This window comes from Notothenia rossii (genome assembly GCF_949606895.1).
Source record: "Notothenia rossii genome assembly, chromosome: 6".
In the NCBI taxonomy this organism is placed as follows: domain Eukaryota; kingdom Metazoa; phylum Chordata; class Actinopteri; order Perciformes; family Nototheniidae; genus Notothenia; species Notothenia rossii.
The window spans coordinates 32,860,458-32,885,469 of NC_136909.1; the positions used below are offsets into that span (position 1 = coordinate 32,860,458).

General features: G+C 40.2%; 1 protein-coding gene across 2 annotated transcripts in view; it reads right to left on the bottom strand.

Moving 5' to 3' along the window:
• Nucleotides 1-930: 930 nt before the first annotated feature.
• Nucleotides 931-25,012, bottom strand: part of LOC307045317 (protein yippee-like 1) — a 36,632-nt gene continuing 12,550 nt past the window's right edge. For both annotated transcript variants that reach the window (XM_079690892.1, XM_079690893.1), the window contains exons 4-6: nucleotides 8,125-8,168; nucleotides 7,332-7,440; nucleotides 931-5,722 (exon numbers count right to left, since the gene is read on the bottom strand). In XM_079690892.1, coding sequence (XP_079547018.1) covers nucleotides 5,633-5,722; nucleotides 7,332-7,440; nucleotides 8,125-8,168 — 243 coding nt within the window. In that variant the 3' untranslated portion in view covers nucleotides 931-5,632. The remainder of the gene's footprint in view (nucleotides 5,723-7,331; nucleotides 7,441-8,124; nucleotides 8,169-25,012) is intronic.

Here is a 25,012-nt window from a genome sequence, read left to right on the forward strand (position 1 = left end):
TCGTAGGAACTTTACAGCTGGTAAGGATATTTGCAACATATTATATAATGCTGGGTAGTTTGAGTAATTGTACTTAGTTACATTCCACCAGTTTTAAGAAAAGTATTTAAATATAGTTTTGTAGATGTAAGCCCTTAATTGTTTTCAAGAAAATCATGTGGACATATAGGAATACACTTTGAAACCCATGAAAGATAACTAGTTCCCCTTTTCAACAGCTTTGTCTAGGTCATATGAAACGTTTAACCAGAGTGAAGTTCTGAGAAGTATAAACCTGTGAAGAGGAAGTATGGCTGCAGACTACAGCTGACCTCTGGGTCAGCAAGAACAAAAAAGAAGCAGCATAAGGGAAACTGTGCAGGTCTCTCTCTTTTAAACTAATTGCCTCTGCCAGCCTCTCTGCCGGAGACCCACACATCAGCAGGGCAACAAGTGAATTTCACGCTCCACTGATTTTTCTATACTTTAAGGGCAATTTCTGACATATTTCCTGCCAGGCCTGTAATATTTAATCAGACGTGTGGCCTCTGTGCTGAACTGACAAGGTTCATTTTATCCTCTTTCACAGGAATCGCACAACCACCTCAGACAAGTTCCTTCTTTTCTTTTTTAGCTCTGTTCTTCTGCAACACAATTATGTTTGTTTTCATAATGTGTCATGTTGTTGTGGCTTTTTCACACATTTACCGACTGTGAAATGGCTTTCACATTGACGTTTGCTCTATTTTGAATGTATCAAAATGACCTAAAAGACATTAGATACTTTTAAATGTTAGACAATTTGCTCAACACTTTAGTTATTATAAAAAGATGCAAAAAAAACTGACATATTCAAACTCTTCTGAAGATTAAATACAAGGTATGCTTTTAAATAAATATTCACAGTACCTTTATAAAACAGTCCCTAAAATTCACAACTTCACAACTTAATGCCATTGAAAATTTATTGTGATATCTGATAGTTTACATTAGAGTGAAAACAGACATGTGACATGGCTTTACTAAGACAGAATACAAAGCAATGTAGTCAAATGAAAAGCATATAATAGTTTTGTTTTAAATTTAGGAAAAAAATAATATAAAACAGGCACAACATATAGCAATTATAAATACAACATGCTTTAGACCTTAAACTGTGGTTTAAAAGCCCTAAGAAAATAACTTGTACAGTCTTTTCCCCTGTATACCAATCTTGCTTTTGATTACGCTTTAGGTACAGATATAGAAAGTAACTGAGCTCATGAAGTTGGTAGCCAGTGTCACAATAAAACAAAAATAACAATACAAAGTAAACAGTTTTTCAGCAGCAAATATTAGCATTTTCATCCAGGCTGCTTTGACACTGTTGTGTTCAGAGAATCAAAACATTCTACCGAAAGACAATGTCATATGAGACAGGATTTCTCCTCTTTCATTTTGGTATAGAATTTAAATCTCCAGGAGACGCTCGACCCCTGACTTCCTTCACGCCATTAACACATGACACTGATGCATTCGGTAGAACCTGGGTCTTTTTGGTACACACCGGCGGTGATACTGGCAACTGCTTTTTGTTGATTCAACTTAAATTGACTGAGCGCAGGGCAAGTAAAGAGGCTCTGCGAGCAACCACTGCTGGCGCCAATGTGGATGTCCGTTGGAGGAACTGGCTCTGTGCATGGAACAGCTAACAAGTCCATTCAGTTACCATATAGGCAGACGTGAATGGTCTGGTAAGGTAGTTTTTGTTTGTTTGTAGAAAAATGTATCTACCAGTGTCATTGGAAAAGGTTCATAAAGTTATAAATCTAAACCAAGGGCTGGATTTAGAAATGTTCTGATATGAGTCTGATGTAGGTTGAACAGTTTTAACTCCTGTTTGCTTAGGTAGATCATGATATATGATCAGACTCTTGAAAAACAGACAGCCAAACCTGAACTTTCAGTCTCAGTAGTTTTCAAGTGTATCACCATGACATGGTGAATACCAGAGTTCATGAAATGTAGCCATTTAACTAGCACTGATGAAAACAAGAACACAAATATCAATGAGATCCCTTCGTAATCGCTTAAATGCACCATTAAAGAGAAACATAACACCAGGCTGAAGAGTTTTGATTGAATGCTTCTGTGTTTGAAGGTTCTACACCCTGCATCACTGATTAGTGTAGTCCGAAATGTACTCTGTTGCACCTTTTACTCAACCAGACACTGATGTCAAGGGGTAGAGACACACCCTCGGTGGCATCCATTGTTTTAGCTAGCTAGCCAATTCCACTATGCTAACATGCTACACTGGTTACAGAAATACTGTAAGCAGCACCGCAGGCGGCTGGCCAGCGTTAGTTAAACGGACTCCGTTGGGAGCTGGCTAGCTCATTTATTTTTCAATATTCACATCGCTATTTTCCGAGTGCAGTGTCTCTAGGAACGCAGCCGCCATCTTGCGTCAAGGCTTTTTGTCAGTTAGCGTGCGTTCATCTAAAGTGAGTTGTAAAAACAATCGACGCCCCCTGAAGTAAACCTCTGAATCATGGCAGCCAGGTGAACATTTGAAACACTGACTGTTAGCCAAAACAGTTCCCCTTTAAGAGACATGTGCGCAGTGGATTGTGGAATACTGAATGCTTTATTTATAGTTAAAAATAGTCCCACAACTGGATGTAGAGACTGAGCTCCGATAGGTAAGAAGCTAACTTTATCAAAACAAGAAATCAAATATATCAGGGATGTAACCATTCATTTTCGGTCACAACCAGCAAAATTAAGAAATACAATCAGATACATAGCCAGCGGTGACAAAAGCTAAGAACCTCCAAAAAGGCCGCCAGAGAGTGCGTCTGATCCCCTGAAAGCCAGTATACAGGAGACACTGACTAGTGGTGAAAGGGTCTCCCTGTGACACGGTGGGAGATTCCAGCTCGCCCCCCTATGTCCACACGGCTCAGCAGGGACCTTAACATCGGCCCTCTAACAGGCTCTCACCAAACAGGCTAGATAAACAAGCTAACAGAAAAGCAACATAGAACAATGATAAATCACTTCCAAACAAACTAACCTGGCCCTCGACCTGACGGATCACCGGGAGAGAAACCAAACAGCTGCGAAAGAAGGAAAACATCAGGACAAATAAAAACGCTTCCAAACCAAAAAAAGAGAAACAAATAAAGTGTCTGCGGAAAAGAAACTAAACATTCACCTTCGTGTGCAGGCCTGCATGCACACACACATAGACACACTCACACAGACACACACAGTCAGAGGTACAGTGAACAAAAGTGCTTCAAGTTGGGGAAGTAAAAGAACCAACCCAGTAGAAATACGTATAAAACCTTAAATATGTTAGTTTATGTACAAAAACTTTAACACGGGCCAATATCTCAGCTGTTTATGTCTTTAAATGTTCAAGTAGGTATGGGTTTGCATTGTCATCGTTTTTTAGGTTAAAAAGGTCATGTGATCTGACTGACCTTGCCGGCAAAGTAATCAATCACTGCTGATTTTTTAAATTCTCCCATCCCGCCCCGCCCAACCTCCACCTGCTGCCAACTTTTTTTGTTATCCTTACAATAAAAAGTCAAACAACAAGCCTAAGGCATCCTGCATGCTCCAACCCTCCTCCTCTATGCTTTACTCTGAGAAATATCCATCTGTTTTTTGCACCTCTAAATCTTAATGTGGAAAATAAAAGTGTTTATGTATAAGTTTCTGTTGTGAGAAGAAAAGAAAAAATATGCATTTTATGAGGATCTATGTGAAAAAAAATTATTTTGAGGGCCACAGAAGGGGGAAGACACATCGTTCCCACAAAGGATTTTTTAAGTTATGCACTGCACAACAGAAAAATAAGAGGGGAGATTTGAAGAGGCACAAGATTCATACAGCTTAGAGGCAAATCACAAAGAGACAATTCATATGCTCTAAGAGAGAGAGAGAGACGGATAAGCATTTAAAGTGCAAAAAGACCTACAAGAGCGAGAAGGAAATGGCCGCATTTCTACGATAGCAGCAAAGAATCGGAAACTAAACTTTTCTCGAGAAAAACTAAGAGGAAAAGCATCAGTTGTCGATTTTATTGAAATAAAACCAAAACTTGTAGAAGCATCTAGCTTCAGTCGTAACGAAAAACTACGAAAACACCTCAAACTGTCCAGGTCAAACTTTCTTTCCGTCTACAACAATCTGTCGTTCATCTGTGAGAAAGGCCATTTAAAAAAAACAAAAGTAGAAAAATACAGACAAGAGCGAACTAGAGTTTTGCCTCTAAACTGAGATGAACCAAAGGCCTCTGCAAAGTGCAAACGAAATAGCAACGTTCAAGTACGTCACTGTGTAATGCGTGACCACACACACAATGCATATACACAAAGTCTATGCATATATACATATGTGCACGACAGCAAACATATTCAGAATCCATATTCCAATATTTACGTACTATCAACAGTTTCATAGCATTTATATGTAACCATAGCATGCGTGTATATATATATATATTCATATGTAGTTGTCTCTCTGATTGTTTCATTACTAGACAATGGAATAATACAGTCCGCCTTAATGCTTTATGACATGTGGCCACTATTGTCAGGTTCCCCAGTCTAGAATTTTCGCTCATTTTAACGTGTAGTACTGCTGCAAAATGGGACCAGCCACAATCGCACTTAGCCAAACGCTACAAATATTTAAATATATATATATATTTATACATATCCATTTATGTCCAACACATCGGAGGTGCTGCTCCTTATGCTTTTTGGGTGCTGAGAAGTACCAGAAGGGGGGAGAAGTTAAGAAAATTAACAAGAAAGATAAAACAATAAAGATATATCAGGAATAACATCCCACACTACTGCATCCCATCCTTCGCCAATTTTTTCATCTTTTTTTTTTTTAAAAGCAAGATGCTGCTACATATTTGTAACTACAAAAAACTCCCTTTCCCCTCCGCTCCCCACCCGTCCCTGATTGCTCATTTGGACATCAGCAAAGAAAAGCATGCTCAGCTAAAGGCAAAGAGACAAATAAAAACCAACAACAACAAAAAAACACAACAGGACAGACTTGACAGGGAAATAAAATGCTACCCAGTAACACCCATCTGCTATCAAACCAAGTCCTTAGACCCAGAAGACAAAGATATAGTAAATAACATTACAAATAAATCATCACCCGTCTCGCTGGGTGAGCAACATAAAGAAAAAAAACATGTCCTCTCAGTGAAGTCTATCTCCATTCACATAGTGGTCGCCATGACACCACAGTCACTTGTTAGCGTGGTTCGGTGAGGGGAGGGGGGGGTGAGAGTGAGGAAAGCAGACTCCAAAAATCCCGCTCTGTGAAGGAGAACACACACTCTTCAAAGTAATCACAGCACTCCAGTTGCTCCTCTGTCGCCATTTTGTCACTCTCACGATGAGCAGGTGTGTGTGTGTGTGTGTGTGTGTGTGTGTGTGTGTGTGTGTGTGTGTGTGTGTGTGTGTGTGTGTGTGTGTGTGTGTGTGTGTGTGTGTGTGAGAAAGAGGCGATGGGGTGGAGGTTCGTGGAGTTTTTCTTTTTAAGGGGGCTCGGGGGGGGGCAAGGTGGTCGTTGGTCGTCGCTCCATGCAGTTCACTAAAAAGCATTCCAAGGTCAGAGAGTGAGAAGAGGAGCATCACTCCCATCCGTTGTCTTTGATCATGTGTGCCAGCTCGATGATGAACTTTCCCTCTTTGTACTTTTGACTGCTCTCAAACGCGTGTTCCTGTCAAATAAAAACACACAGGAAAGGGACAAAGTTACAAGCAGTGGTGAGTACATACTCAAGTACTGTACAAATCTCAGGTACTTGAGTCTTCTTTTCATACCCCGTTTACTTCTGCTACAATACATTTCCTATATATTGTTAATAGAGTACCCGTCAGTATACGTACAAGTAAAGCTGAAACATTAGTAGATTCATTCATTTGTTATTGGACAGAAAAATATGTCATACCATCTTCTAAAGTGCAAAGACTTTCTGCTTTTTAATACTTGTCCATATAACGTTTATTATAGCCCAATATCAAAAAGGGCTTGTACATTTTGCACACTGGGAAGGTGTGACTAAGGCATTTCTCATCATTTTAAAATATTAACAAACCAACTAATCAAAAGCAGCAGAAGCATGTATAATGATAACAAAAATAAGCAATGGAAGAGAATGGTGGTAAAGTATGGCTGTGAAAACGTGCACTTGTGAAATGCTGTATTGTGAGCACATCACTTGCCAAGGTGTGTTCCCTGAGGGTGGGTGAAGGGGGATCTTGTTAAAAATAAATAAAGAAGTATGCGAGGTAATACATGGGATGACCTGTGATTACCATTCCTTATAGTCCAAAACATATATTGAGAAAATAATAAATACTCATTAATCTGTAGAAAAAAACAAAAATAAATAACTCAACCTTAACAGACAGTAAATTCAAGCTTTCACATTAATGCAAAAGTACGAATTATTTAATGATAATGATTGAAAGCTCAGAGGAAAACAAATATTAGGTAAGCCTACCCACAAAGGGAATTTAAAAAACAAAAAAGGTTTTTAATTAATTGACTTTAACATAACATTAAAAAGTTTGCAGTAACTAGGCAGTACACTTAATTTGGAGTCAAACAGGCAGAAAGAAGAATATGCACCGTCATTTATCTGTCCACATTATGCATTATTGTAGATAAACAGGACACGTTTCCTAGCTACCAAACCACCTCTTTCAAATGTCCTGACTCCCTGTCTGAGAGCACATCCTGAAGTGCTGGATGAGTTCCGCTCAGCTCCAAGAGACTCCTGTCCATGTGAGTCTGTCTCCTGGATTATTTGCTCAGCCTTGTAAACCAGCTTTGCTCTGCTTTTGCTTGTGAGGCTTTCTTTAAGAGTCTAATTGTTTTTGTCACTGAAGGAGCAGCTTTAAGTGAGTCTCTGTCTTATCATTTGTTGAGTTATTTTCCTCCCTTCGATAGTCTCGTCAGACAGTTACCGGGACGAGCCTCTTCGAAATGGCTTGGTATTTAATCACTGTAGACTCTCAGAGGTACCAGTCTGGAGCCAACCTTTAAGCACTGTAATTACCTCGACACTAGGAGACCACAGAGTGCTTAATCTCTATGCCTAAATATAAGCCTGAGCAAATAAGAAAAACTGTCACCGTGGTTTTAACAAGCAATGCTTTAACGAGAGAAACCGTGTTCCTTCGACCCTTTATAGCATAATTTGTCCCCTAGCAGGCCAGGAAGCCACAGAGTTGCCCAACAACGCAGCGGCAGGCGTAAACGGTGCATCAATAAACATTTAGATGGGACAGGAAAAGAGCCGGGGTGAAAGTTGAAGGACTTACATATTTCCAGCCAAGGGTGGTTTTACAGTTTTCACAGTAGATGTCAGCCACAGCATGTAAACCTGTGAGGAGAACCCGCTCCTCAGCTGGCCCGCAGCCGACATTCACCCTGCAGGGGGGGGGAGATAGGGTCGTGGAGGTCAGGGAGAGCGGGAGAAGAGAAGCTAGAATCTTTCACTTAAAAGGTGCATCCTGTCAGACAGCGTTGTTCACCCTTTTTTGAACAGCGGTACACTTTTTACATTAAAAAACAAAGCAAAACGGTGCCCCATTGTAGCCTAGCCATTCAGCATATACAATTACAGTTTAATGATGAGTCTCTCAATTTGGCCACAAGTTCTGCTACAATGGAACTAGCTTTGAAAGCTCTCTCAGACACCTTTGTGGTTGTTATCATTATAGTTACCTGTTTCTCAGATAGATAATAGTCTGTGTTCTTTTTTTGAAGTGAAGGGTGTTTTGTTTGCAGATTAGTTTATAGCTGGCTTGAGACCACAGACTGTTGGATTGCATTTGCAGAAACCGATTAAGTCAAATTGGACAATATCCCAAGGCACACCTGACGATCTCTCAGAGCACACTGCTGAACTACGGCACAGTTGTTGAAAATCACTGTTGTGAGATATGGTGAGTTTGACCATATGGGGGAAATAACCTTAATATTGTAATGATATAAGGTTGACTACTGTGGCTTCAATAAGATATTTACACAATTACATTTTTGATGAATAATCGTCTGGAATGTGGAAATTGTGTGTGTGTGTGCGTGTGCGTGTGCGTGTCTCATACTTACACTGAATTAAACAGATAGGCTCTTCCTTGACTGCCTTGAAATGACTGCAATGAGAAAGAGAGAAACATAATGTGAGCAGACGATACACGGTTCAAGAATTTGAGCAACTACCGCCCTGGGGTGCTTTTCTCCCAGTATCTGCTGTGCATACTTGTTATCCACCTTGTCACAGTCCCACACACACACATTCTGCTGGAGGTGAGGAATAAAACGAGGCATCGAAACTAGTCTATTATCTATTAACTTCAATGACGAGAGAGATGTTGTTTGTTGTTGGACTCCTTATTTTCCCTCGAGTTGTCCCTGCTGCAAACTCAGGGCGCCAGGCTTCATTGTGGGAATGCAGCGTTACAGATGTTCAGTGTATTTCCAGAGGGGAAGCTTTGACAATGAAGCGAGATGCAGTTGATAGGATATTACTGCACACACAAACAGCCCATTACGAGTCCTGATTGAATCATTTTTTAAATCCTCGTCAACCCCAAATGAGTACATGCTGAAATCTGTTTCTTTATATTTCTGAGGAATTGCATTATGTTAAAAGTCCCCTGTGGAGACTTTTCCTAAACAAACACTGTTCTGTGTTTCTCACCAAAACTCAGTGTGCGTCTCCTTGAGGCACTACAGAGCTGTTCATGCATTTACTTTATCGTGAGGCTGGAACAAAGATCCATGTAAATGTAGGGAGGCGTGTGGTGCAGTGCAATGTGCGTTGGTGTTCGGATCAGGGGGTCACAGGTTCAAACCCCACTGCAGTCAGCATGTCGTTGTGTCCCTGGGCAAGACACTTCACCCCAAATTGCTCCTGTGGGGATTACCCACAGTAATGAGTATGTAAGTCGCTTTGGATAAAAGCAACATTCGAACCCTCCTCGCTTTTTAGTGAGGAGGGTTCGAAAAACACGTCCAAGTTCCGACAGGTAGCAAAGATAAAGCCTAACAAACGCCTTCAGACAAACTTTTCCTTTATGCTGCCAAGTACTTCAGCCTTAAAGCAGTAAAACCTTTAAAGCTCCCATGTCATGGCCATTTCTACTGATCATAATTCCATTGTTGAGGTATACTAGAATAGATTTACATTGTTCAATTTTCCAAACTCACATTGGTTTCTCATACAGCATCTCTGTATAGTATGTGTATTCACTCTCTGTCCTAAACGGCTTGTTGGCGCTCCTCCCCTCCCCTCCCTGTGAGCCCGGTGTGCTCTGATTGGTCGGGACGCTGCGAGCTGCTGCGAGCTGCTGCGAGGAGCAGACAGGTTTCCGGGTCGGCGATACAGCGAGAAACAGCGAAACTCATCCTGAGCACACACAAACACTCACAGCTGAAGTAAAAACAGTAAGTGTGGCTTGATATTGAGTAAGAAAAAGGTTTATAACGCTGTGAAAATGGGTCTGCAGAGAGCATTTCTCCGCCATCCCAACTCGTCTATTACCAGCTCTCAGGGAGCTCTATGCAAGTCAATGGGGATTCCCTGTTAGTTAGCCAAGGGATCCTGGTGTGTGAGGTGCTCCGCGGATTGGTCCATTTGGGTATTCACACGTCACAGAACCCAGGAAGCAAACAATGGAAAATGAGAAATCTCTAACGAGGCATAGACAGGTCTTTTTTGTGTTAGAGTTTTACTCGCTGTAAAAGCACTAACAAAATTAATCTATTATTATTATTATACTTCGAGGGTTTTTGACTCTGCAGACCATTTACATGCATAAAAACCTTTATAACACACAAGGGGACGGGTGATAACCGGAAAAGCATGACATGGGCCCTTTAAATATTATGAAACCTGCATTGTTTAAATCCATTTAGGCTTTCTTGCAGACTTCTCCTTCAGATTTTGGTTGCAGCATTGTAGGCTTCATGACAACCCTGCATTCCTCCATGTGTTGGTTGTGCCTATTCTGGGAAGTTAAAGTAAAACAAGTTTCTGCATAATGCAATACAAAGTGTAGTGCATTAGCAGGTTGTGAGGAGAGGTCTGCAGAAGACTCCCAACAAAGCAGAACAATGAATAGTTGGTGAAAGACTCTACCATTCTACCTATCTTTTTGAAAACCTGCCACAAAATGACCAAAAGTATAAGAGGCTGGCATTTATGACAGAGCCCAGCGACACACCTAAAATACTTAATAAACAATATTATTGTCATTTTAGGACCATTTTTTGCCACTGATATCATAATAAACTAGCGTAATTCTTCAAAAACTGCCTTTCAAAGATCAAAACACTTTGATTCTTAAGCCTATGTAATCTTGGGCAAAAAACCCCGACATCCTTGGCCCGGCAGACAGGCCACAATCGGCTTTGCTTCTTTCCATTGCAAATGAGTGCGGCAGATAGGTCTGTGGCTGTGGTTGAGGGCACTGAGCTAATACCTCTAATAGGAGCGCCAGCTGCCTCCTCCGACCACAGACACAACCACCACTGACGCTCAGGGGACGATTCACAGCTGCCAGAGTGTTGGATAACTTGATTTCAGATAGTTTGTCTTGGAACTGAATGATACAAATTATTTATTTGTTTTACTCTGCCCCCCGTCTTTGCTCACTGTAGGTGTTGAGCTCTTACTGTTACATCCTCCAAGTTCATTGTTCACAGTCCACAGCCACAAGACATGTGACCTTAGCTGCCAGAGGGAACTAGGTCGGCCCCCGTGGAGCCAACAACAAGTCCTCTCCGCAGTGTTTATATCCACAGAGGGGAAGGAGGGGTTACTACATGTGACAAGAGCTGTGTGTCATATCTGTGTCTCACTGTGGCTCCGACATCAACTTAACCACTGGCCAAAAGGGACGGCTCCGTTTCTCGCTGCCCTTATCTGTTTCCCACAGTCTATTTTTAGTTTGCCAGTGTTTTTGTCTCTCTATCAGAGCAGCTGCAAGCTTTACTGGGCTACAAAAAAAACAGGAGGCAGGAGTATGCTTCTTACATAGCCCATTTAGAATCTAAAAAGCAAATTCTTACAAGAACACTAAAAAAAAGGAAATATTTGGATCATGTTTTTTTAATGGAGATAGAAGCCAAACAGCTTTTGGTGCTGCACTAAGACTCCCAACAATCCTATTAGGGTCCCAACAGGATCAGGCAAGGACTGTTTCTAAAATGTAAGAGTCTTGCTTAATAAACCATGAGCAAACAGGAGTGCAGTACAGAGCTCGTTTTCCTTAAGCTGCTTCAATTGCATTTGTTTTAAAACCGCTTGTTCCCAAGAAATGAATTCTACAAAGCAAATCTCAAAATCCCTGAATCCTCTTGAGCACGCGGGACTGAGGGAAACAATACCTCGCACAGAGAAATCCAGCCCTTCAGCCCAACACACAACATACAAATCCAAGCCAGCAGAGGCTAACATGCTTCGACAGCAGTGAGTTCTCTAATAGGAACACAACATCAGATTTCACCAAAATAAAGAGAAACATTATTTTTATTACGGTCCAAGTGAAATGAAGATTAACTTAAAGCTATTAACAAGCCTGCTGAGTTGACTTGAGCCATCTGCCCCAACAGATGCCCGGCTGTGCTAGGTGAGGGTTCAGCCTAAACTTAAATGCATCCTGTTAAACCCCAAAGCTCTATTTGAGATTCAATTTAAGTTTAGTTTTTTTAAGGATTAAACAATCTTAAACTTTGTTATGCAATGCTTTTATTTATTTTGTTATATTTGAGCTTTTTGAATGGCTCCTTGGCCATAACTAATTAACAGACGTACTGAGCAAGAGTATAGAGATATTATTTAGTGGCTTCATGCTAACATTTTCATTGATTATCAGTTATTAGAATTGAAATGAATAACTGCCGGCTTGCTCACAAGTCATACATTACCCCAACATTTTAATTATACCACTAAAAAAAATTCTATTTATATTTGAATGGTCAATAATTGTTTGTTGTTAGCTACACAGCAACGTTTATGGTTGGTAGGCACTGCAGATACTAAATTGCACAAGTATTTAAAAAAGAAAAATATATATGTCCCATTTGACATGAGCTTAATGCAGGGTTCATACACTTTTTCACCAATGATTTTCAATGACTTTTCCCTAACCTTTACCTAATTTTACATGACCAAAAACATTACTCTGTCTCAGCGGTACCACTGAAAATGGTTTATTTGAACATGGAACAGGAAAATAAGGTCTGCATATGAAACATGTTGTGCCTATCTAAAACAAATCAAATGGTAGGCTTACTAGCTTCTACACGCTAAAGCAACTCAAATCTGACCAGCAAAATACCCCGTCAGTTAAATGCCATTTTACATTTCATTACTACACGATACAGTATTTATTATCATTATAGTATTACTATTTCGGCGATTAGATAAGATTTAAATTATATTTGATGCAACTTTAGTTACATTTCCATGAGTTTTCCAAAACTTTGGGAAAAATATTGTTTTCCATAACTTTTCCAGGGCCTAGAATTAGCATTTCCATGATTTTTCAGGTTTTTAATGACCGTAAGAACCCTGATAATGTCACTAAACACAAAGTGAAGCCTAATCTGTTTGTGCATTTACCAAAAACATTGGACAAAGTGCCAAATGTTATTTTCTACTACCCAATACTTTCACTCTGAACTTGAGTGGTGACGACTGACAGTTATCCCTGGACACCTACTACTAGTTCAGCTTCTATGTTTGATAAAACCTTGCTAGCCTTGAACATGAAAACAAGAGAAGGGGAATAGTAACAATTGGACTGTTCTGTGACAGCACATAAAAGCATCAGATATTTGGCAGCTGGAAAATGTGAAAATAAATAAATAAATTAAATTAATGGTGTCTGTTAATGTCAAGAAACGAAAAGTGTGATCAATCCATTAGAGGGGCTTCAATCATCCTGATGGGGGGGATGAAGCCATGGTGCTGAATAAAACTCTGAGCCTCCTCTTCAGTATTCAGGCTGCGCCGTCACTCTCCAGGGCCACGCTCACACCGCAGGCCTCGGCTCTCCAACTGTCGCTCACACTGTGATCTGATTTCAGGATAGTGCTCCTATCTGCTGTTGGATGTAACCAACATCTGATAAAAAACCAAGCCAAGACTGATTTCGAAAAGGTTTCTGAGGTTGACAACGTCAGGCATCAACAAATAAAATAAAGCCAAGAGTGTGATTATGTCGAATATGTTGGTCTTTGTGCCAAAACAAGCTTCGTCCAGTTGACTGTTAGCTCATTATTGTATAGTCATAGCGGAGGGGGTTGAAGTGAGTGATACTCTGTTAAAAATAGCGAAAGAAAGGTGGTGTATTTTTCTAAGTCTTTTCACAACCAAAATGGCAAAGAACTCATTATTTTCTGCTTGTTTGTAAGCTCTTAAGTTAGCATGCCTGGCTAACTAGCTTACAGTAGTGATTTAGCCTACAGTGCATTACATTAGCTAACCTTGTTTTTCCTAACTGACATTTAAGAAATAACCTTTTCTTGGGAAAAATAAACCTGCAGAATGGGGATATTTGATTAGTTTAAGCCAGTGGTTCTCAAAGTGGGGGGCGCGCCCCCCCTGGTGGGCGCAGAGGCATGCCAGGGGGGGCGCGAGAGACCAGGAGGAAAAATGGTTATAAAAAAAAAAAAAAAAAGATTTAAAAAAAAAAAAAAAAAAAAAATCATAATTTGAAAAATTATTGATTCGAAAATAATATGATGCAGTACAGTACTATTACGTCTGGGTCTCTGTTTCATTAAAGCTCGGCTCTGTGTGTGTGTGTGGAACGAGCCATTTTGTGTGCGCGTGAGAGAGAGAGAGAGCGCACCGGTACTGGAGATCGTTGTTGTTAGCTTCTGGTGCTAGCGAGCTACGCTAACGGATATAAGGAGTTTTTTCAACAACAAAGTGGAGGAGAGTCCTCTCCTGTCAGACTGAGAGCTAAAGGACTCTCTCAGTGTTATCTCAGTGGGTCTCAAATGTTTTGGTCACCATTAATGTAAATAATTATTTCCGAGGCACACGGTTATATGATCATTATAGTTATAAAAAAATAAGAGAATAAATGAAAAACAGGTATGAAATACTATATGACAGTAAAACAAGAATAAAGTTTAAAAGGGTGATTTGTAAAATATCCATCAAGAAAAAGTAAATCTGTTTACATTTCTGTTTCATATGGGTGTTGAGAGATGTATCCATAGATCTCTTCATTTTGCTCTCAAAGTGCACCAGATTGATGCTTTTAACTTCAATATTTAAAAAAAAATCTTCCCGGGGAAGCTTGCCCCCGGACCCCCCTATGTGACGTCCACACATCACCTATAAAAATAGCACTTTATCCCTGCTTACACCTATATGCCGTGAGCTGAATATCGAGCCTTCATTGTAACAGTCGCGGGTACGTTGTGTATTTGCGTGGGGATTGTTGCAGTAGAAAATTCCACTGTAGAGACCGGTACATTAATGGGAAACCCTAAATGTTTGAGCACCCTCTATGAAACGTCAAGCTACCCCACAGCACCCCCAAAATAAATCTCTGGCGCCGCCACTGAGCCTGATTATTCGTTTTGGGGGGGCCCGACTTTTTTTTTCCTCCAAAGGGGGGGCCTGACAGAAAAAGTTTGAGAACCACTGGTTTAAGCCAAGATGCTACTACCTTAGAGTTAATAGTATAATTAGGCCATATAATTGGTTGCAGCTACGTGCTTATTGCACTTGTCCATTGTTGTGTAGCCATGGATAATAACTCCTTAATTAAGCTTGTGCATAAGTTATCAAGACATGTGACAACACATGCTTTTATGGGTTATTGCGAGAAAATGGCAATTAAATATGATACTCAGAGTTGTTGACTGTATTGCCAGCAGGATGCAAAGCCAAGGCTGGTCTGAGGCTGGCTCACTGTTCACACTTATATTGAGCACATGACTTAACCAATATGTGGCAAGGGTTTCATTAAATTAAGGCCACAAATTAAATCTTGTGGGCACAAAAGCATAAATCATGGCCTTTATTTATTTGTTTATCCATAAATGTATTCATTTATATTCCTCGCTAAGGCAACTCCCGGCTCCCTCAAAAACAACGTAATGAAGAAAATAATGACACATTTATTGATAATGAAATTAGCTTGATCAATAAGCCAAGTATGTTGGCTGCTGGTTTGCATCCATTCTTTTTCGGAAGCTTCCCATATTGAGTTCAGTGGAAGAGAGAAGGGGGCGCTGCTTGCCATTCTTCCTTCTAGCCTGTATGCTCAGGTTAATCCTCTATTCAGGCTGCTCCGTCTGCATCTTTGCTCGCCGGCTGGCATGCCTCCAAGACATAAGCTCGGGGAGGAGAAACAGATTTGTATACCTAGCTCAGGAGATTTAGAGAACTAAAACTGCAACTGTGGAGACAAATGAGCCAAAACCTGCAGAGCTCCTCCAACACATCCCACTGTTGTTAGGATGGTAACTAAGTTCTTATTTCTCCACTTCCTGGCATGCAAAGTGAAAAAAAAGTTACCAGGACACATGGAACTAGATATTCACAAATTTCAAATGAGATAAAAATCAAACATGGCCAGGACGCCCGGCGCTTGGCAGCGTGTCGTGGAAAACCCCGGACCACGGAGTCATCTTCTCCTAAGTAACATAATTGGCTTGGAAGGGCTGATGCTGAGGACCGGGGATGTTGCCTCACTAAACACACAAACGAGGTGTGGCAGAGCCTATTAAGAGATCTGTGGACAGTGTGGTCACAATCTATATCCAGATATTATTAAGAACTATTTTTATTTAATAACTTATATTATTATATGGAGAATACATGCAAAATCAGAAATTAAAGAAAATTGTTATCAACTTGGAAATTGTAATTTAGCATTCTGGTTATTTATCAAGCAAACATGAAGCAAATGTTCTCCATTCACAGCTTCTCAAATAGGAGTATTTTCTGCTTTCTTTGTGTTATATAATTTTAAATTGCATATATTTGGTTGTGTACCGTCTGTCTGAGAAAATAAAAAATGTGCAACTGCATATTCATGATTTGGAAACTTGTAACAGGCACATATTACATTTTTTTCTATATTTAAAAAAAGAACATTTAATTAAATGAACTAATGAAATAATCATTTGTTGCGGCCCTAACCAAAGTTATGTTGTATGCAGCAGATTATGTTCCACTATTACATCAGACTACTACTCTATACCAGTGATACACATGTTTACAGTAGGAATCCAACAGGAGAAGAAAACAAGTCAAATCCAAGTCAGATCCCTTAATTCAATCAGCTTATTGTGAAAGTGGATTGTTCAGACTAATTGTATCACATGCCAAGAGTCATCCAATGGTCTTGGCCCAGTTTACTCCTCACAGCAGTTGCCTCTGAGTTATGGATTCAGAGAGGCTTTTATGTCACTGAACAACCATTTTATTTATCAACCAATATGCTTATTATTTTCTTAATTAATGAAAAACAATTTGGTCCATAACATGTCAGAAAAAATACCCAAATGCAGCTTTACGTATATATTAATGAATAAGATATCAAAACTGTTGCTTAAATTAATAAAAGCCACAATTATTTTCTGTGCGTCATCAACCTGATTAACTGGCTTATCAATTCAGCTTTAGTTCCAATAGCTGCATGTGATTTGATGTAGTATATCGTAAAAGAATAAAACGTTTGTTTAAGCTTCAACGAATTCCCGATTCTTCTTTTTACAGAATATAAAATGTATATGAAAAGAATGCTGTGGCTCAGTGGATAGTGTGCTGGACTTCGAATCAAGGGATAGCAAGTTCAAACACCACTGCAGTCAGCATGTCGTTGTGTCCCTGGGCAAGACACTTCACCCCAAATGGTAGGGGTGGGCGATACCACAAAATCTGGATTCGATCTGATACCAAGTATTTCAGGGCCAGTATCGCCGATACCGATATCGATACTTTTTTAAATGAAAAGCGTCTTATGTACTTTCATATAGGGGGGAGCTGCATGACATGGTTTTTGAGCTGAAAGCATCATAAATAGACTTAAATCTGAATTCATTTTCATGACAGTTTTTATAGACAAATAAACGTTTTACTTTTGCAAATTTAAAGTGGAAACATGAAAAACAACAATACAGAGTGGCCAGAGTAGTGAACTGTCTTCTTGCACACATCACAGTTCGAAAAGTTTTAATTGCCAGTTGTGAAATTGCTCCACACAACGCTGCTCTTTCTCTCCATGTCGCGCGCGTGTGTGTTGCACTCGCCAGTCGCTGGCTGCTGCTGTCCTGCCCTGCTGGCTGCTGTCAGTCAGCTTGATAATCGGCGTTCAGGCAGGGAGCGTGCTGCGCGTGCGCGAGGCACCTGAAAAGTGCTCGAGGAGAGGAGGACAGCAGTGGAGAGAGAAGAAAAGATTATATACTTGTGTTCGTCTGCACATAGTTTATTGCAGAAATTGACGAGTAGAGGAGACGGGAAAAAAAGTCCTACTGGCTCTAGTATCGATATTTTGAAACGTAACGTAATATCGGAAGTATCGATATTTTGGGATCCATCCGTCCACCCCTACCAAATGGCTCCTATGGGGACTATCCACAGTATTGAGTATGTAAGTCGCTTTGGATAAAAGCGTCTAACAAGTATAATGTAATGTAATGTAACAAAGACAGATACTTATCCACTTTCAAACTGATGCCAACTCTACTGAGAGAGTACAATCAAATCAATAAATAGAGGATTGGCATTTAATGTAATTTTCAATCTTCTTGTTAATAATCCCATGACTTCTGGGAAACTGATTTTTCTGGGTTTTTCACAATTACTGGCCTCGTAACAATGAAAAAGTCCAAACAACAAAGTGGATTGAACACGTGTTTCCAAAACGTGTACAGTATGCGTGCGTCCCTATAATATCTGAGATAAAAAGTATTCAAACTGGTGCGCTGAACTGCAGTTAAACAAGGGTTCGCACAGTCGTAGCACAGTGAGACAAAATCCAACAGTGCACTGGGGCGAGACATTTGCCAACAAAAGCAGATAACAAACAGTTACAATAGCAAAGCTAAGTGAAGCCCGGATTCAGACACTTCACTGCTACATGTAGCAAAGCATGAGAAGTCACACAGATCTTTTCTATGACAACAGTACATAATTAAATACATGGTTTCTGTTGTTTTATATATAACTTTTTTAATTATTAAACCTGGGGTGACAGAGCATTGGCATGGAACTCCCTCCCACATCACACCTCCCCACCTTCAAAACACTGACCAAAAATGTCCTTTTTGGACAGGTTTTTAATGTGTGATTAATGCTGTGTCTTTGTGATAAATCTGGTTTTATTGCTCGACTTTTAAATTTCACTTCTTATCTTATTCCTCTGTAAAGCGTCTTCAGAGCACCTGAAAAATGCTTGATAAATACCATTTATAATCATTATTATTATAAATATTTTGTTCTGACGTTGGCAGAGCCTTCCGAACTAATTTATCCATTATTGAAATGACTTTAACTATATATAGTTACAACAAGTTGCCAATGATTCATTTTTGAGGCGAACGAGATATAGATTAGTCGACTTATCGTTGCTGCTCTAAAATAATAATTATTCTTTTTTTTCTTACAGGGTTTTGAAGACAGCTGAACTGTTTAACTGTAGCTGTGCGTTATAACAATTTAAGACCCTTTAGAACAAACGCTAGCCTGTCTAGCTTGATGCAAGAGTGTCTCTTTTATCCCTACAAATAGCAGGGGACCAAAAAAAGTCTCAAAATGAACTACAACACAAAAGGAGTTTCATTTATGATGATGTAAAAAGTAACTACAATGGGGAACTCCCTGACTACTGTGCAGTTAATTGCAGTTGGAGGCTCAGTGGTGCTTCTAGTTTTCCTGCATTCCCGCTCCGCTGTCAACTCTGGGGACAATGTGGCGAGACTCTAATAAAAGAAGACACAAACTCATCACCCTTTATCACCTTCAACCTCTCCCACGGTGAGCAGCACCGACGCCTGAGTGCAGAAATATCTCGCTGTCACTTAGAAAGCTGCCGTCAGTTCGGACAATAAGAAAGTGTTTTAGGTTGTAGCGTTTTCTGTCTTTCAACTGCATGTGGCACAAGTGGTTTAATGGCTGATGGTTTAATGGTTGATCGACAGAAATGTTTGGATGATCGATCCTTGTTTTGTTATTTTTAAGCAAAAATATCTGAAATATATGAATATTCAAAGTTTTATAAACTGTATCCTGCCTTTCACTATCTTCTGATATTTTATGAATCAAATTAATTCATGAAATACATTACACAGGATTTATTGCTAGGAAAATAGTTCCTATAGTTAGCTTTTTTTAAGGTTACTTTCTTTATAGCCATAAAGTATTTTATAATTATTATACATGAATTCATCATGTGTTCCCTTTTGTTGTTTCCTCCAAATATTAATGGTGGTGTTTCCTTTCTGGTTATATGTATCTTTTCAAAACCAAATGAACTTACGGATTGCAAACAAGAGGCTGTGAATAAAAAAAGATATAATAACAGCCTCCGTTTATATCTTTCATGATTATTCTGCATTATTAATTGTTTAATGCCAAAAACTCCTCCTTTGTTATTTTCTGCATCCAGTTCAAAGTTGTTGCAATAACAATATAACTTCCCGCACAATTAAACCTCACTTCATCACAAAACTGCTGCGTGACAATTATTCTATTCATTTGTTGTGCCTCCGGGAGGTTAAATTAGGGGCATATCAGCAAGGATAGTCACTTTCTTGGGCCAAAGACTCATTGGCATTATTTACGACATTCAGACCTCCAAAATGACCCTCTGTGATCGCGCTGTAAGGACCAACAGCAGTCTGGGGGCAGGGCTGCTTCCCAAGTTCTTCTTCCTGCTTGCACCAACAGGCTGTGAGCTTCCAAGTCTCTGAGCTGCAGGAGGCGAATGGATTGTGACATGGAGATGGCGACGTGCAGATTGACCATCTTTGCCATTTGAATAATCAGCTTAGTGCGCGGTGAGAGTGCGACGCAGGGAGAGCACACTGTCAGCATCTTGTTATTACGCACAAAGGTCATCGCTTCAGTCCCTGACACTCGGCTTCATCTGATAAACTTCACTCACTCTTCATGGCTGTCCATTCACACACTGCATTAAAGCAGCACTCTGGCTCCAAATGTAAAAACTGTTTGGACAACGTGGACTTCAATACCCAGAAATCCTGTAACAAATTGATACTGTTGGCGTCACAGCGGAAGAACCAGACGATATGGTTTCATTTTCAGTAAGGCCCAGATTTGTCACTTTCTGTGGGCGGAGACATGAGCATATCAGGCAGGACAATTTCATTTTGGGCAAATTGTTTGAATCTAAAGCATGTGTGATGTGACTGTAACATGTGATTTCTGTGTCTGTTTGTGTCTCTGCAAGGATTGATATTTATTGAGGACAGGATGTGGGAGGATTTATTTGGAGGCGAGTGCAAACCTATAAATAGTTTATCATGGAGGAATTTGCCTGGAGGTTAGGTGTTTTACCAGAAAATGTATTTGTATCATTTTTATTTCAATTTAAACTTTAATAAATGCGGTGTCATGTATCACTCGCATGAGGCAGTCACAATTTTCACAGGGCTCCCACTACCTGTTAGCATCTGGCGTCTGTTAGCATCTACTGTAGTTCTCCTGCTTACAAATATTTAGCCATTACTGCTTATACAAGTAGTAGTTTTAGTTGTCTGCGGTCTGCGGAGGCCTACTCTCACCTGTCGAGTACGGCTGTGCTGAGGTGGTTTTCCCCCGGAGACGTCGCAAAGAGACGGAGCGGCTCCACCTGTAGCTGCCTGCGTTCTGCGGAGGCCTGCTCCCACCTGTAGAGTACAGCTGTGCTGAGAGGTTTTTACCCCGGAGTCGTCGCGGAGAGACGGAGTGGCTCCACGCTTCGGGCTTGGCCTGCTTCCACCGGGCGTGTGCTGCTGTGCGGAGGAGTTTTTTTCCACGGCTGGGGCCTGCTTTCCACTTGTCCTGGTTCTGCTGTTGCAGAGGCCTGCTCCCACCTGTCGTGTGCTGTGGTGTCGTGTTCTGCTTACTGAGGAGACCTTTCACCCCGGGGATACCACGGAGGGACCGGAGCGCTTCCACGCTGCTGCTTTCGCCTGTCCTTTGCTGCTGTGCTGATTTGCTCCAGGAACATCGCGGATACTGTGTGCTGGTCTGGGAAAATGGCCCATATCGGGATTCTGCTGTGCCTGTTAACTGTTTTGGACTATGAGAAGATCTCTAGTCATTCTGAGAAGTCTACTGGATTCAGGTCTGTTCTGCCACCCGCAGTGGGCATCCCCTGCAAAGGTTCGGATGTGTCACAGACAATCTGCTCGACAAAATATGTTTCTCTTTTTTGTTTTCCTGGGATGATGGTTCTTCAGGACTGCTTCTTAAACTCAAATCACACTCTCGCAGACTTTTCCGGTGATTCTAAAGTATATGACAATGTATGTGTGTCGATTAAGAGGAAAAGATGCCTGTTTTTTTTGTTGCTATTACTGTCAGGAAATGTACAACCTAACCCTGGTCCGCCCAGTAGTAGTGGTCAGATCGCTACTCCTGCTGATTTTAAAGCTACGTCTGGATTGGGTTTCATCCATTTCAATGTGCGCAGTCTGTTAGGTAAACTAGATTTTGTCCGCATTTGGGCAAGCTCGACTGACGCTGACGTCATTATTTTATCAGAAACATGGCTAAATAAATCTATTTTGGCCTTTGACATTGCCTTAAATGGTTATAATGTGTACCTAATAAAGTTGGTGGCGTTGCCATTTATGTTAAGAATAAGTTCAGTGTATCCACATTAGTTTCCAAATCTATCAGTAAGCAATTCAAATTTTTAGCTTTAAATATAGAAGTGGCAAAAGGGCAACAGGTCATGGTGGTGGGCTGTTACAGACCCCCCTCAGCTGTCAAGGACTCCTTTTCTTCGCTAGCAAATCTTTTACCGCAACTAGACTAAAAGGAAATAGTGCTACTTGGTGATTTTAACTAGGACTGGTTAACTGCAGTAACAGAGGATTTTAAAAACCTTTGTATCTCTTTGAATGTTACTCAGATTGTTGACAGTCCTACTCGCCCTAACATTAAGTCCCCTAATAAATCCTCCCTAATTTATCTCATTCTAACTAATGTTCCCCACAAATACTCATCTGTGGGAGTATTTGCGAATGATGTGAGTGACCACTGTGCTGTAGCCACAATTAAGAGAGACATAAAACATTTTGTGGAGCAGGGTTTTGTTCATGCTCTGTTTGGGTTTGATTGGGGAAAAAAAAATCTGTGTGCTGATGTAGAAACTGCATGGTCTTATTTGTATCTTGGTTTTATGGAGATCATTGATAGACATGCACCCCTGCGTAAATTTAGAGTAAAGGGACGAGACAATCCTTGGTTTTCTGCTGAACTGTCCAGTCTCCTTCATGAGAGAAACAAGGCCTGGGCAAAGGCTAGGAAATCAGGCTCAGAGGTAGAATGGCTGCGTTTTAGGCAGCTAAGGAATAGCTTCACTTCACATGTCAAAAGTGCAAAGTCGAAGTACTATTTGTCAGTAACCACAGAAAACCTAAATAATCCTAGGAAATGTTGGAAAGCCATAAAATCGATATCCACTGGTGAGATCCGTAATGAGCTACCTCCGTGCATTACCACAGCATCTGGCTCTATATCGGACAGGGCCACCATGTTAAATTGTTTTAATGAGCATTTTGTGTCCTGTGGTTCTCTGTTTGATTCTGTGACTAAATCTACTTCTGTGAACACACCAATCCGTGACTCTGAACAATGCATTTCAAAGACTTATCTAAGTTAGATCCTAAGGAACCGGCTGGCCCGGACAACGTAGAACCTTTCTTTTTAAAGATAGCTGGAGATTGTATTGCTCCTCCTCTCACTACTCTTTTTAACCTCTCCCTCAGCACAAATGCAATTCCAAAAGTATGGAAGTCAGCTTATGTCTTGCCTTTACTAAAAGGAGGGGAGGAAACTATTTTAAATAACTATAGGCCAATCTCTAAATTATCAGTTCTGGCGAAGGTGCTCGAACGCCTGGTGAGTGAACAAGTAAAGGAGTTTTTATGTAAAAATGATATCCTGTCTAAACATCAGTCAGGCTTCAGAAAGAAACACAGCACCATCACTGCCACAATGAAAGTGGTAAAGGACATTACGAGTATTTTAGACAATAAGCAGAATTGTGCAGCTTTATTTATTGACCTTTCCAAAGCGTTTGATATCGTCGATCATCACATCTTAAAGCAGAGGCTACTCAGTATTGGCATATCCAGCCATGCAGTGGGGTGGTTTGTGAACTGCCTCTCTGAAAGGTCCCAATGTGTTCACTTTGATGGGCTGTCTTCTGAGTGGTTAAACATTGCTAATGGTGTTCCTCAAGGTTCTGTTTCAGGTCCACTTTTATTCTCCATATATATCAACAGTTTAGGTGAAAATGTGGAGGAAGCTACTTTACATTTGTATGCGGACGATACCGTGATGTACTGTGCAGGTCCCTCCATAAAGGAGGCTGGTGTTAAATTACAGGCTGTTTTTAACATTATTCAGACTCAGTTCACTGAGCTTAAGCTTATTTTAAATGTTGATAAAACCAAGGTAATGCTCTTTTCAAAAGCTAAAAAGACACCAGAGCCTGTTTTAGATATTGTTGCTATGCAAGGACAAGTACTTGAAGTGGTTACCTGTTACAAATACCTTGGTATCTGGCTTGATGATTGTCTTACTTTTAAACTTCATGTCAATAACCTGCTTAAAAAGCTGAGGGTTAGACTAGGTTTCTTTTTCAGAAACAAATCTTGTTTCTCGCTTGAAGCCAGGAAAAGGCTAGTCACTGTGACATTTTTACCTGTGCTGGACTATGGTAATTTGATCTATATGAATGCACCTGCCCATTGCCTGAACAAGTTAGATCCCGCCTATCACAGTGCACTGAGATTTGTCACAAATTGTAAAGCACTTACACATCACTGTACCCTGTATGCCAAGGCAGGTTTGCCATCACTTATTGTAAAGAGGCTCAGTCATTGGTACACGTTTATTTATAAAGCTTTGTTGGGTAAACTCCCGTATTATATCTGCTCTCTGATAACACAGAGAGTTGCAAGCTGCAATTGTCTGAGATCGCATGATGTAGTATTGTTAGATGTGCCAAGAGCATGGACTGTCTTAGGTAAGACAGCTTTTACAGTATGTGCGCAGCTCCACTTGCTTGGAACAATCTTCAGCAAGAATTGAAACTGAGCAGTCTCATTCCTCAGCATGTTTTTAAAGCTAGGCTAAATGAAATGCTCGTTGATACTATGGGCACTTGTAAATGTCTATAACTATGTAAATGTATCCTATAAATATAATGTATGATGTCCTTTATTGTTTTATGTTTCATGTAGAACCTATATGCTGCAGGTCTCCCTTGAAAAAGAGATCTATGATCTCAATGGGACCAATCTGGTTAAATAAAGGTTTGAAATTAAATTAAATTAAATAAAACGTGGTTGTATAATTGAAGAAAAATTGTAAATAGAGATGAATTTTCAGTGAGGATCAATACAGTTTCAGTCTCATATTACCACATTTAGTTTTAAGCTAATACATTACATTTCAAATAAGAAAAAGTAATTAAAAATAGTGCGGTTTGAATCTTGAATTGTTATTCAAGTTGAGCAATTCCACAATGTAGAAACAATGTTGCATGCATTTGTTAAAAAAGCACCAAAGCTTCACTTCTGAGTTTATCTTGTGTACTTTATACTTGCAGGGTTTTATGAAGATGTATTAACGTTATGAAGGGGCCAGCTTGGTGATCACAGGGAAACATGTTTTTAAAGTTGGACTTCGCTTTCAAGCCTATTTCATTCCAAAAAATTGGATTGAGAGAGTCTGATAATAGAAATTAATGAAACTTGTTCCGCTATTAATGAGAATGTG